Below are 14,656 nucleotides of genomic sequence, written 5' to 3'. Positions count from 1 at the left end.
GGAGGGAGGGGGTGCGGCGGCCGCGGCGCCGAGAGAAGTGGCCTTCCGCGGAAGGGAAGAGTCCCGCAGTCGGAGGCGGCCGGCTGGGCGTGCGCTCGCTCCCCGCAGCCGAGGCTGGGCCGGGGCTGAATCAGGGACCGCGGGCGAGGGGCGGGGGCCGAGGCCGGGCGGTCGGGCCGCACCGGGCAGGGGGCAGCGGGCGCCGGGTCTGCGGTTTCCCGATGTGAGGCGGCGGCGCCCCCGGCCCGAGCGCGCGCCATGGGAGCCCCGCTCGCGGTGGCGCTGGGCGCCCTCCACTACCTGGCACTTTTCCTGCAACTCGGCGGGGCCACGCGGCCCGCCGGCCACGCGCCTTGGGACAACCACGTCTCCGGCCACGGTGAGTTCGGTCGCCGCCTCCGCGGACTCGGCCACCAAACCCCACCCCGGGCTGCGCGGCTCCAACTTGGAGGCCCCGGGGTTGGAATCGGCGCTGGCCGGGGCGCGCGTCCGGGGGCGCCCCCTGCCGGAGCTGGAGACCTGCCCTGGCACCCCGGCCACCCCTGCCGGAGAGGGGAGTATCCCCGGGGCACCCGGTACCCGCCCTCGCGGTCTTCCCCACACCCCGCGTGCTGATCCCTACACCTTCACGGTCACACAGTTATTCACAGCCGCGGACACACTCAGATTCACACCCAGTTGTCTACTCACACTCACAATTCCTGTCCTCACACGTTTCCAGACACCTCACTCATAAACTCTCACGCTTATGCCCACGGCGCAACCTCGGTCACTGTGCGGGTGGGCTTGCACCCTGCTCTCTGGCACCCAGAAGGTGCACACACTCTGCCACAACTCTTGCGCACACTGGCACACACACGCTTGTGAACACACTTTGCTCACCCACTCTCTCTGCCCATCTGCCTTTTCCCTTTGTGGATTTAACCCCACAACTACCCTTGTCCTCGCACTCGCCGTATCTGCCCCTGACATCTCTGGGAATGGTTCTGGGGGGCAAAAGACTCTGCCTTTTGGGCAGGGTGGCCTGGGGTTGCAGCCTCCACTGTTAGGTGGGTGGATTGATGGGATCCCCTGGAAGACACTGGAATAGTTGGGGTAGCTGCTTCTAGCCAGAGGCATGGGATGGGGAGAGGGATGCCAGGTGCTTTTGTGTGCTTCTGGGGGTGGCAGGAAGTCCCTGCCATCCGTCCACAGGGGACCCTGTCCTTCTTCATCCTTGGCCCTGGAGGACTGAAATGTGGAAAATCTCAACTCCAGCCACTGTGGAGCTGGGAAGCATGCAAGAATTCCTAGCACTGGTTGCCTGAGTGTCAGCTCTTTCTAGCCCCAGATAAGCCCAAGTTGGCAGCAGAGTTGGATTGTCTGAGGCTGGCAGCTGTGGGGGTTCCCTCTGCCCGTGTAAACCAGGCTCTGGTATAGGACAGGGCATAGATGAAAATGAAGAAGACCCTTCTTCCATTCATTCCCTTCCTGCAGGGAATCCCACTCTGGTGGGGGAGGATGCAGCACCCGTGCTTAGCACCATGTGCCCAGGACGGGGGAGTTTGCACAAAGGGCAGGGAACTGGGTGATTTATTCTGATGGGGATGAGTGAGGGGTCGGGGTAGGAGATGCTAATCAGGAAAGGTTTTTCTGAGGCGTGACGCATAAGTCAGATTGTTCTAGGGAGAAGATAGGTTTCCAAAGCCATTCTTGGGGTTTCTGCTTTGGCAAAACATGCTTCAACCATGTTTGGTAGTAACTGCTCTGGGTATTGCTTAAGCACCCTTCGTATTCCACACTGAATTTTTCCCACCCTGGATGGAGCAGTAGTAAATAGGGAAGGACTTATTATGATCCTCAATTTGCAGATGGGAAAACTAAAGCCAGTGAGGGGAAGGGACTTGCCCAAGGTCACACAATAGGTGGGTGGCTGAGGTGGGACTGGCCCCAGGGTCTGTTGAGTGAAGATGGTGCTTTTTCTAGGCCATCCATCCCTTCTGTCAGATTTCCTCCCAGCCGAGGAAAACTGGGAATTCCTTCTTCCTCTCCTCTTTGCTATGCTCAGTTCATTGGCACAGCTGGAACTTACGCGAGGAGGGTTTTCCCTGAGTTTTTGGTCCGGAGAGTTGTGGGTCTAGGGCTTTGAGGTTTATGATCACCCCGTCCCTGGGGCACCAGACCCCAGAGATTTGGGTGCCACTCCATCATTCCCAGGACCCCAAGGTCGTCCCGCATAGGGAAATAGGGCTGCCCCCTGGTGCCGGGCTCGCTGGGGGGCACAGCTCTGCCCCGCCGACTGTAATCTCCCCTCTGAACCCTGGAGAGGCCCAGCTGAAGTCAGAAGAGAGGCTGGATGGAGAGGAACCAGCGCCAGCTGCCGGGGAACCTGGCTTCTCTCCGCCGGCCATGTGGCTCTAGGCAAGTGGGTCCACCTCTCTGGGGCTCCCTCTGTCCCTTAGGAAGTGAAGCGGTTGGGTTGGTCTGCAGGGGTCGGGCTGCCTTCCCTCGACACTGCCAAGTTCAAAGTCACCGAGCAGTGGCTGCCGAGGAGCCCCCACAGGCTGCCCCTCTGCTGGGCCAAGCGCTGCCACCACAGGAAGGGTTTGGAGCCACTCACTTAATCACAAAAAGAAACTGTTATTAATGATAGTGAGACGCGGCGAATAAGTGGGTCATGTCTAATAAGCCATTTGTGTTCAGGAGGAGAATACCAATTTGATAAAAGCTGTGTGTGCTGAAAAAGCCCAGAAATTGCTGTTTAGCAGATTGGAGCCTGATCGTTTCATTATTCCTGGGCGCCACGTGTCCTCAGCTGATTCAGGAAATGTGGCCGGGTCAGGGAGCTGTCTCCGTGTCTGGGGGGGGGGGGGGGTGCTTGGGAGTCGAGGGGTCCAGGGAAGGGGCCCGTTGGCCCCAATTGCTTGGTGGCTGCTCACCTCTCCAGCTCCATCTGAGCCAGCCCAGCCGCCAGGCTAACGCCTTCTGCCTGCCTGCCCTGAGCTTCTCATGGGGAGAACCTGCGGTCAGATGGGTCAGCAAGGGCATCTGTCTCACTTCCCATCTCCCTCCTACCTTCCTTAACCCACTTTGCGGAGGGCTTTTTAAAGGCATGAGGGATGAATGGGGAGTGAGTGGTGCACACTTCCTAGGAGGCATCAGGAATTGGGAGTCTGGCGGGGGTGGTGGTATAGAGTCAGTATCTGTACCTAACAGATACTCAATAAATGGCAGCTATTTTTATTTTTCCTGATCAGAAAGGGCACCTGGGGTAGAAGGAAAGGGAGCTGACATTTTTGAAATGCCTGCTGTATGTAGGTACTGCCAAGCCCCTTGCCAGTATGAACTCACTGTGGTTGACATCATTCATGCGAGGCTGGCCCTATTGGACATAGGAGGAAACTGAGGTTCAGAGAGGGCCAGTGACTTGCCCAAGGTCTCTGAGACAGAGCTGGAGAGCCAGGTCTAGAGCAGAGGTGCCTCTGGCAATTCTGATGCTGCTGCCTCTGGGACAGCTTGAAGCACGCTTGGTCCAGCCATGTGATGAGACTTTTTCCTTTGCACAGCCCTAACCGAAGGGCGCACCTTTCCAGCGCCCCAGAGACTTTATAAAGCCCTGGGTTCTACCAAGAGTGTCAACAGCTCGGAATGATGACAGGATCTTCCTGAGGCCACATGCAAATTAGAAACAGACAGCTGGACTGGACTCCTTATCCCATACCCTTTCCACATCTTGTCCAGGGCAGGGGTCTGGAAGGCATGAATTTGGGAGGGTTGCAGATCTGCCTTGGAAGCATCCAGGGACCTTTTTAAAATGTCCATCCCAAGGTCCTCCTCATCCTCCACCCTCGACACCCTGTCCCCCACGCATACCTACAGGGCACACCATTCATCAATGGAGCCGTGCAATCTGCATTTTTAATAAGCTCCCCAGACAATTCTCATGCAGCCTGGAGTTTGGAAGCCAGTGCCTTAAATACCCACCCCTTCTTGGCGGGAGGTGTAGGGATGTCTTGTGCTTGGGGCTGGTTTGATTTTGTACGGGAGGGAGAGGTCCAGACTGGAGCAGGTATAGAGACCTAAAGAAAAGCCTCAGGAAGCCTCACACTGCAGTAAACATCCATTCTCCCACCTCACCCCTGCCACACACACCTACACACACACCCCTGGGCCAGCACCTTCAATTATTAATATACCCCAGTGCAGACAAAGATCCGAGCTCCATCCTGGTGCTTGGTCCATTGAGTGATTCACCGTCCTGAGGTCCTCTCTGTTACCAGGAGGGAGTGGCGGGATGGTGGTGGGGTGTGGGGTGGGGGACAGAGGCCACTGGGCTGTTTGGCAAACAGCCTGTGCACTGAGAAATGGCTCTGGCTTTCTCGTATTCCTTACTGAACTGTTGGTATCTCACCATCAATAAGCCGGCTAGTTTGGTGGCTGGAGATGGAGAAAATTGAGTCCTGTCTTCCGAAGGTTATGATGTTAAAAATGTGTTCGCCTTTGTCTCGGGCATTGGTGATTATTCTATCAATTACTCCCGTAAACAGTCCACCTTGGGCTGAGGGTTTTCCGCCCTCCTGTGGGGAATTGGCCCTCACAAGCAGTTTCCCCCAAGTCCTTCACACCGATTGGTTTTGACACCTTGCCCATTAGCGGCTCCTGCAGTCTCTTCCCAAGCAAGGGGAACTGCAGGCGGAGGGCAGGACTTGCGGAATTCGGCTCATAGTCATGGTGACGGCAGGGGTGGCGGGTGAAGTCTCCCTCGGGCAGATGAGTGGGCAGGGTCGGGAGGAGCCTGGCAAGGGGTTCTGTCTGACCCGCCAGCCGCCGGGCGGTAGGATGGGATGAACCTCAAAGGCTCAGGCTGAGCCAGGGAGGCCCCTTCCAACCAAGTCCTCGGCACCCCTCCCTTACAGATCGAAAGACCGAGGTACGTCCGTGGGCAAGGAAGGATTTGCCCCAAATGCCCGGGGAGTTAGTGCTTGGTTTTGGGGATCTCTTTGCCCAACTCTGTACAAACAGAAAGATAAACATATGGAAGCAAATGTTTATGAGTGCTGTGCCAGGGCCTTAAATGGTGTTGTCTCGTTTGGTCTTCTCAAGAGCCCTGAGTGGAGGGGACTGTCTCTGGCCCAATATACAGATGAGAAAACTGAGTGTCAGTGAGGTTAGAAGACTTACCCAGGGCCACACAGCTAGCAAGTGGTGGCGCCCGGATTTGAATCCAGCAGTCTGGCTCCAGGACCCTCTTGCTCATGGTACTGCCGAGTCCCAGAGAGGCGGTGGGAGGGGCCTGAGGTTGCGCGTGGAGACGGGAGCCTTGGTCCGGAGGTGGAAGGAGCTTGGTGACTTCCGCATTTCCTATCCAAGGGGCTGTGCATAGAAGTGGCAACTCCCAGGGCCGGAATCCCACCTCAGTGACTTCTGAACCCCTTGCAGAGTGGAGGGACAGGAAGTGCATGGTGCGAAAGTGACATGTGTGACCCATGAGGGGGTAGGTGTCAGAAAGAGGACGGGAAAGGTTGCACGAAGCGAGCCCACCTCCAGTTTCTTGGCCATTTGGGGAACAAACAGCCCCAAAGGGAGTTTGGTTGCAGCTGGGCCCGCAGGGCCTGGGCTTGCCCACCACCCCCGATGTGGTGACCAGGGCTTTGGGGCACGGGTGGGTCACCTTCCTTGGGTCCCAGCACCAACCACAATGCCTAGCCAGGGATGTGGCAGGAAGGAAAGAAAAGGAGGACGAGGCAAGGAGACGTGGACCAAATTCTCGAGCTTTTGCTAATTCCAAGTTGAATGTATTTTTGAACATTCAAATAATTTGAATTGCATGAGAAATCCCTGGTTGCAGTAAAAGAAAAATCACAAAATCAGAGCCCCCTCCTCATCCCTGCTGACCGCAGCCTAGGGCATCCTGGGGTGGGTAATGCTGATTTCACCTTGTCGTGGAGGACCCAAGCTCCTGGCCCCTTGGGATGCATCTGAGCTGCTGGGTCACGAGGGTAAAGGGGTGTGAGGGGCTGTGCCCCCTATACTTGTGAGATTCCAAAGAGACTCTTCTTGCAGAAAAGAAGGCCCTGGGCTAGATGGGGGAAGAAATCCACTCCTCCGCCAGGTGGTCCTGGGCCCCGGAAACCAGCCTGCTGGCTCCCTCTGGTACCCCCCTGGGATGAAGTGAGGTGGAGGTGGGGAGTTGGAGGGGCCGTGGCTCGTCCAGGTGCCTCTGCTCCTTGTCCCTTCTCTGGAGCCATCAGAGGGGCCTCTGGGTCTCAGCTTCCCTTCCGCAGTTTAAACCACTTCTCAGGAGCCCCCAGGGTACCCAGCAAGATCGTGTCCTATGCAAGAGATGACTGTAGGCGGAACCCAGACAAACCTCTTACATTTTAATAGTTATGCATTTATTTTAATGTGAATTGGAAAAATACTACCAGCACATCACAATTGTGATATCACAGATATGATTGCTTAGGATGAGGCTAGCAGGTTTTCTTTTTAAAAAGTGGGTTAGTTTGTAGGAAAACATTAAGGACGGAGTTGTGCGGGCGGTGTGTGGGACTTTGCCGGGCGGGGGTGGCTGGACTTGGGGCGCAGCTTCCGTAGGATAAATGCTGACTGCCGAAGCTGCCCCTTCCTTCCCCACACCTCAGCCACGGGCAGCCACCGGCATTACAATAGCTGGTGTCTTGTATGGAAAGCTTGGCCATTCATTCCTTCACCAAATATTGCTTGATCAAGCACCTACCCAGGGTCAGGCTGTGTTAGCCCCTGGGGACTTAGTCAAGAAGACAGATACGGTTCCTGCTCTCTTGGAGGTCTTGGTCTAGTGGGAGACAGGCAACTCAACTCCTAACGAACATCTACGTATAAATTGTGATGGGAGTTCAGAAGCAGAGGCGATGTTCAGCCTGGAAAAGGGCACTCACCTCCAGAGACGTGGGGGTGCATGGTAGTGAGCTTCCTGTCACAGATGTATGTAAGTTGGACCTGGTCATTTATTGGCTGGGGATATTTCAGAGAGGATTCCTGCTTTATTTCCAAAGGGAGGCCTGGGTGAAGCGGGCAGAGAAGCCAGGGCGCGGTGGGTGGCTGGCGCTGGCTGTGGTCATAAAGGTGTGTCCGCAGCAGTTTTGTGACGGTGCTGGGACAAAGGGCCAGGTGGGCTGAGCCCCCAGCTCAAGGCTCCCTGCCCCACACGGGGGTGCGGCGGTCCGTGATGGGGCCTTCACTGTCCCTGTGCTGGAGGATGGGGGTGAGGGCCCCTTGGTGACCTCACTTCCTCCAGCTCTGAATTAAAGTGCCAGGCTCGGGGCGTGGCCCCTGGGGTCTTGTCCGTGTGCCCCCCGCCTCTGCCTGCTGGTTGACCTGGCAGCTCCCTCGGTGCCTCCCTCTGAACAATGACGGATTCACCTGAGCTCTAAGCCTCAAGAATCCTTCTATCTGTATCCTCCCAAGCCTTCCATCTGTATCTTGCCTTTGTCCTACGATCGGCAGGTGAGGCCGGGGCCAGTGGAGGCTGGAATTCCGTCCAGTGCAAAGTGCTTAACTCTTAGTGGCTTCGGGGGTCCGTGAACCACCAGCCCACATGGCACATCTCCTCTGTGTCCTGGCTTCCCCTATATCCTCTCGGTTAGTCCCCACACACCCTATAAGGAGGGCAGTATCACCACCCCATTTTATGGAGAAGACGCTGAGGCTTAGGGGAGAGGGGATGGGGCTTGCCTGAGGTCACAGCCACGCTTGAACCCAGCAGCTGGGACTCCAGAGCTGGGATTCTTAACTCCTCTGCAGTGCTGCAGGCTGAGACCCTGGGGCAGGGGCGCAGAGGGGTGGGTTGGGGCAGGTGCTTTGTTCCAGGGGCAGTGCCTGGCCTTGTCGGATCACAAAATGCTCGCACATGCCTGGGTCTGGCTGAAAGATCCCTGGCCTGAGTCTAGCCTGGTAGATCTGGGTCCGGCACTGTCAGTGGGGAGTAGAGGGACCCTGGGGGGGGCGGGGGGAGGGACCTGCCTGAGTTTTCTAGTGGAGGTGGTGCTGTTTTCGTGTGAATCCCTTCTGGAGTGTGTGTGCGTGTGTGGGTGCCTGTGTGTGATCTTAGGGGCTGCGGCAGGGTGGGAGGGAGTTTGGGAGCCCCAAGCTGACAGGCCAGCCGGAGCTCCCTTGTCCTTCAGCCTTTCCTTTAACACCAGCCTCCCTCAGCCCCCTGCAAGCAGGTGCCTCAGGGTGGGAGTCAGGGTGAGGCCTAGAGGCTCCGGGAGCAGCTGGGAGTTTAGAGCTGGAGCCTGGAGAGGGGATCTCTCGCCAAGCTATCAATTAGGGGGGCTGGCAGTGACCATCTGTGGCAAGTGCCCTGCCTGCCCCTCTCCCTCTGGATCTTTTCTCCCCAGGTCTGTCTTTGTCTCTTTCTCTTTTTCTGGGTCTCTAGATCTCTCTCTGCATGTCTATCTCTTTTGCTCTCTATCTCTGTCTTTCAATTCGTTCTGCCTCTCCATCTTCCTTTGTTCCTTTCTCTGCATCTTCTTCATCCATCTCCCTCCCTCTTTTCATCTCACCTACCCTGTTCCTTCCTTTCTCTCGCAAAACACACACACACACACACACCCTGTCTTCAGATGACATCTCATGGAATTATGCACACACATATATGGTAAGGACACCTACTCTGACAGGCAATCCATAAATGTCCGTTGAATGAATGAAGTGAATGAATGAATGAATGAATGGCTGAAGGATCTAATGGTAGAGCTAGAAGGGATAATGGAGCTAGTCTAGACTAATGGCTCCTCATTATTTCGGAGGTCACAATTCTGTTTGAGCGCAGGAAAACTGGATCATTTCCTCAGACCCACCACATCATTCTGCCCACAGTCTCATAGTTTTTGTCAAGGACCCAGTCTGTCCTGGCTCCCCAGGGAAGCAGCCGTCATTTCTCCAGTGAGGAAACGGAGGCCCAGCTGACCCAGGACACAGGGCAAGTCTGTGGCAGGGCCAGGCTGGGATCCCAGAGTCCTTCCCCTCCCCCACCAGCCCACTCTGGGAAGCTTCTGGAACGAAGCTTCATTCACTTTGTCCACCAAGTCATTGATGGGCATCTTCAGGGATGGGGCCGAGGAGAGAGCCTGGAGGACATAAACCTGAAACAGCAGAGACGGGTGGACCGTGAAAGGAAGGTCTCCAGAGATACACAGTGACGGTTACTCTGTCCTCGTGCAGTCAGGGAAGACTTCCTGGGGGAGGCAAGCCTCCTTCTAGGCTTGTATCCAGGGACCGGCAGAATGGAGAGGGGACTCCAGAGGTCAGTACCGGAGCCTTGCCTGGCTGCCTGGGTCCAGGAGGGGGCTTCATTTGGTGAGTCCTGCGTATCTGGAAAAGCGGGTTGCAGTTGGAGCCTCCACGGACGGGTGCAGAGCTTGTCTTGATCCCGAGGGCAGTGAGCAGCCTGGGAAGATTTCCGAGCGGAAAGGCCACCCGGTCCGGCTGGTGTTTGGGTGGGTCTGGCCGGCTGTGGTGAGAGAAAGGGGGAGCTCCCAGCAGGTCTTGGAGACTGGAGGAGAGAGGCTGGTCTGTGAGGAAGGTGCTGAGTTTGGTTTGAGTCTCGCTGCATCTGTGGGTTGTTGGGATGCTGGGGTGGGCTGTGGTCGGGGGGGTGGGGTGGGAACATGGCCTCCGAGGGGGATGTGTGTGTGCGTGTGTCCAGTAAACACCCATCGCCTCGCTCCAGTGACAGAATCCGGTGTGCTCTGCTTGCTGCTGACCCACCCGGCCTCACCCCTCACCTGGTCCCCTCGGTCCCCTTCTCTGCTGCACTGACCTTTCTAGTCCCTGAGCGCACCAGGTGCCTCCCTCGACAGGACTTTCTCCCAGGCTCTTCCTCCTGCCTGGCACCTCTTCCCACCCCTTTACCTGTCTTGCACAGGAAGAAACTGAGGCCTAGACGGGAGTGGTGGGCCTAAGCCGCACTGCAAGTTCAGCGCGCAGGGAGCAGAACCCAAACTTCGTTCTCCCCCAGCCTCAGCTTCTGGGGGTCTGGGGTCTTGGCTGATTCCTCCTTTCTTGGAACCCTCGGGCTCCATTCCCGGCAGAGCTGGTTGGGGGAAGCGGAGAGCAGACGGCAGGGTGTCTGTTTGGCTTTGTGAGGTTTAAAAAAAAAATCATTTCCGGCCTCGGAGGCGGCAGCAATTACGGCCTGCTCCCCGGGGAGCTGTTTGCCGCCTGTCATCAGCCCCGGGAAAGGGTCCCTAATGGAGGCCCGGTGGCCGGGCAGGAGCGCGGCGGCGGCGCCCGGAGCAGAGCCGCACTGATGGGCTGCCCGCGGGCCGAGGAGGCGGCGGCGGCGGCGGCGCTGGCTGCGTGGTCTCCGCGGCAGGGCCCGGGAGGCACCACGGGGCTCCTTCTGCTCCCCGCCCCCCGTCGCCCCAGAGGCCTGGGCCGTGTCCCTGAACCGCAGCTAGGCCCTGGGACCTCACGTCCCCGTCCCGGCTCCGCGGCCTGCTGGATCTGTGGCTTTGGAAGGGTCCATCCCCTCCCAGGCAGAGGGAGCAGGAAGCGCGAAGACCCCGGGGTGGGGCAGAAGTCCTCTGCTGGGGATTCTCGGGTTCTAGAACAGTCCAGCCCAGGCCAGTCTTCTTAGCAGGGAAAAGGGGGTGGGAGCCTGGAGAGGGGCTGAAGCAAGACCACCCTGAGAGAGGGGACATGAATAGCCACCGCCTCCTCATCATCCTAATAATGGTCCCCGGAGCCCATCGGGTGCCAGATAACTATACGTGTGTATTGAATCCCCACAGTGTCCATTTTACAGATGAAGAAACTGAGGCCCGGAGACTTGCCAAGGTCCCCGCATGAGTAAGTGCAGTTGGGGTTCAAATCCAGCCTAGGCTACCTCCAGAACTCGCATCTTTTATTGCTGTCATCTTGGATTGTTCCAACCCAGTTGTCAATGGCAGTGGGGGCTGGGGCGGGGGCAGGCACTAGGTCTCAAGTGGGACCTGGAAGGGGTGGGACTGTGGCCACCTGCCCTCCGCCCCTGCCCACTGGGCACTCCCAGAAGGTCTGCTCTCCAGCACCCCTAGTGTCTGCCTCATCTCTCCCTCCTGTTGGTGTCTGCACCCGGCTTTCCGGTGCCCTCATCTCTGCCTCCCCTCTTCTGCTGTCTCTCAAGTCCTGGCCCATCCTGGCTGCTCCCTGACCTCTTCCCAGGTTGCCTCACCCTGCACCTCTCCCTTCTCCTTTACAGTTCTGGCGCTGCTCCTTTCTGGGGCTTGGGGCCACACAAAGGTGTGGCCTCCCTTTGCCTCCTTCACTCACTCCTCCTCTGCCTCTCTCAGGCAGCAGGGATGGGTCCAGGCCAGGATTCAAATCCTGCCACGAGCCCCGCCCCCCAACCTCTCTGAGCCTGATTAACCCGGGGCGGGGGGTGGGCAACGGGCTCATCACGCTGGCTTTGCAGGACATACGGGTGAGGATGAAAAGAGGCGGCATCTGCACAGACACTGGGAAGCCTGCTTTGCTTTCTCCCCGTCCCTGCCTGCCCCATCCTGGTCCTTGCTGGTGGCCGGCTCCCTGCACATTCCCACAGCCGCCTCTCTCCCTCCCACGCCTTACTCCCTGCGGCCCAGATTCATGGCAGGAGAAAGCGGGAATTCCACCGGGGAAAACCTGCACAGCTCCCACAATCCTGCAAGTGCCAGAATATTTTCAGTCTCCTTAAATCTCCCGGATTTGTAATTCCGCCGCTGTCTCCTTCAATATGCGTCACTAGCCTTGGGAGGCGCCCTGCCCCCAGCTGCGGGTGCCAGCAGGGCCGCCCACGGTCCCAGGGCTGCCTGGCCCGGACCTGGGCAGGCTGCCCACCCCTCCGAGCCTCAGTTTCCTCATCTGTCAGAAGAGGAGAATGGTGGGGCCACTCCCAGGTTGTTTTGGGGATTAAGTAAATGATTTTATTTTATTGAAGAAACACCTCTACAGCACATACTCTGGGCCAGGCCGTCCACTTTATAAATATTAATGCATTTAATCCTACAGCAACCCAATGAGCTAGCTGCTATTTTATTCCCATTTTACAAATGAGGAAGCAGAGGCATAGCCTTCGGAGGCACTTAGCTCATAGTAAGTGCTGAAAAATGTTGATGATTTTCGTTTTTGTTAGGCCCGGCGGCCTCCCTTTGCCCTGCTGGGTGAATATGCCTGTGTGTGTCTAAAACCCAGAAGGGAGAGGGTGGCTCCGGGTCCAGTAGGTATCAGAGAACCTGAAGCAGGCTCTTCTCGTGCATTGGTGCGCTGATCCTCTAAATAAGCCTTTAAACAATGACCATGTGGGAAGCAAAACTCAGAGAAGGACAGTAGCTTACACAGAGGAAGTCAGGGTCGAGCCGCGACCTGCACCCACACCTGTAAATCCGGGTCCCCGAGGTCCTTGGTGCTCAACCCCGCCCCCCACTGCTCCCCCCCTTAGCCCCCTCCCTCCTCTCAACCCCGCCCCCCTTTAGCCAGCACTTCCGTGCGCTGGGCACTGGGGGAGAAGCTGTGAGGCTGTAAAGACAACAGAGCCTGGGTCAGACAGGAGGCCTTGCCTACTACTGCACCATTTAGTCATGTTGCTTTTAATACAAAAATAATAAGCAAGGAAAACCGTGGGGAAATGGTTTTGTGGGAGGGCAGGGAATGTGCATGCAAGGGAGTGAAACGGATGCCTCAGGAAATGACTTACCTGGTTTGGGCAGCACAACCTGGAGGGGGTCAGCCACCCATTCATGTCTTTGTCCGTCATTCTCCGAGGACACATGTGAGCTCCTGGTGGCTTAAATGGGGGTGGTGATTCTGCAGGGCCCCGGGGGTCAGTGAGGGGACCCGAGAGAAGCTGGACCTGCGGAGTCAGTAGGATTCCGTTAGGGAGGCGGCAGGGAAGCGTTCAGGTGTAAAGTCCAGCCCGGGTCCGGTCCTGCAGGTGGGATGGAGAGGATGAGTCGTGGGATGGGGCCAGTGGCCCTCGGAGGCTGTGACGGTGGTGGAGGTGGCTGCCTCCCCCCACCCCCCACTTCATCGGGCTGCACTTCTAGCCCCTTATGAGCTGGAAGAAAGTCTCGGCTTGTGCTGCTCTGAATTTAACACATCGCCCGGGCCGAGCTCCCTAACACAGGAGAAAATGAAGATTGAGGCTGGGAGCCTTCAGCGGGCAGCCTTCCCTGGCTGGGATTTACTCATGCTGTTTGGTTTTCGTCGTGTTTACTTTTACAGTTTCCCTCTATTTATGGCAAGTGAGGTTGATTTTCCATTTATGGCAGTAATAAAAATCTCCCTTTAAGATGAATTTATGTAAGTGAAAAGAGAAAGATGCTTTGGAAATAAATATTAAGTAAATAATAGTGCAGGTGGTCCAGGGATCTGGCAGGAATGGTGAAGGTGGAACCCAAAAGGTAGCACTTGGGAAACCCTCTCTCTGGGATGCCTTTTCCTGCTCTCACTGCAAACTCCTTTGAGCCCCAGCTTGTCCCCTCCTCCTAGGCACTTTCCCCAACTCTCCAGGCTGACCGTGACCTCCTCGAGTGTCAGGGGCTGTTCTGAGGCCTCTGGAGAAGCCTCCCACAGCACCTGGCCCCCCGAGGGGCTCCATCCAAGCTGATCTCTTTCGCTCCTTCTGGCAGCGAGGACTTGAGTCTACGGCATGCTCAGGCCGTGAGCTTCCCACTAAGCTACGCCGCGATTCCTTAAGCTTTGACATAATGCCTTCCTCTCCATGCCTCCAGAAGAGGGACGCTTGTCCACTTTTGCTTGCCCATTATTCTGAGATGTAACTACCTTTGTTGATGCACATCTTGTTTCCTCTTGCTGCAGGCAGCCTGCCAGGGCCTAGGGGCTGCCCGGGAGGAAACAAAGGGAACCCTTGGGCGCTTCCCCTGGGCCCATCCGAGGGCATACGCTCTGCACCCACCCCTGGGGAAGAGAGGGCTCTGCTGCTGCCTGCCCAGATCCCTGCCATGCAGCCAGCCTTCTCACGGACATTTCCATTCTGTTTATTTGGTTTTCCCCCCTCGTGGAAATTTTGCATCCCCTGATTTCAGGAGCCAGGCGAGATTGATCTACGGCCCAGCTGGGGCCTCATTAAACACTCCTGCAGCCGTTCAGGAGGTGAGGCAGGACTGGAGGTTTTCTGCCCCCCATGCCATGCCCCCCTGGAGCCCCACACCCAGCTGATCTAGACACAGAGCAGGTTCTGTAGAACCAGCCCTCACATAGTCACACTTAGAGAGGTGACAGGCTTTGACTGGGAAGTTTGCAGTCAGACTTCGTCCCTCCTTGCTGTGTGATCTCAGGCACCAGCGCTCCCTCTCTGAGCCTTGAAACCCCACTCTGTGAATTGAGGATGCTAATGTGCCCACCAGCTCGAGTCTGTGGGCAGATGAAGTGGCATCGTGTGTACAATGCCTGGCACATAGTGGGTGTTTCAGAAAGGTTTCCTGCCTTGGACACAGAGGCAGGAGACAGGCCCTAATGGTCCCCATGTTCTGTGACCTTTGGTTTCTCAAGCTGCTGAAAAAGGCCTGGGGACCCCAGGAGCTGAGGGCACCTCACTCCCTGTCCTCATCCCTGCACAATGGAGGCAGCCACGTGCAGGGCAAGAGTTTGGACTGCAGTCCCAAGGCCTGAGCTCGAATCCCAGTCCCTGCCCCTGATTTGCTGTGTGACC

The 14,656-nt window shown here is 57.2% G+C and overlaps 1 protein-coding gene across 1 annotated transcript in view; it reads left to right on the top strand.

Annotated features, from left to right (window-relative positions):
- Positions 1-258: 258 nt before the first annotated feature.
- Positions 259-14,656, top strand: part of VSTM2L (V-set and transmembrane domain containing 2 like) — a 32,990-nt gene continuing 18,592 nt past the window's right edge. The window contains exon 1 of the mRNA XM_077159697.1: positions 259-379. Coding sequence (XP_077015812.1) covers positions 259-379 — 121 coding nt within the window. The remainder of the gene's footprint in view (positions 380-14,656) is intronic.

This window comes from Tamandua tetradactyla, chromosome 1 (genome assembly GCF_023851605.1).
Source record: "Tamandua tetradactyla isolate mTamTet1 chromosome 1, mTamTet1.pri, whole genome shotgun sequence".
Taxonomy (NCBI): Eukaryota; Metazoa; Chordata; class Mammalia; order Pilosa; family Myrmecophagidae; genus Tamandua; species Tamandua tetradactyla.
Note: the sequence above shows the minus strand (reverse complement) of the source record. Positions and strands in the feature narration are given on the sequence as shown.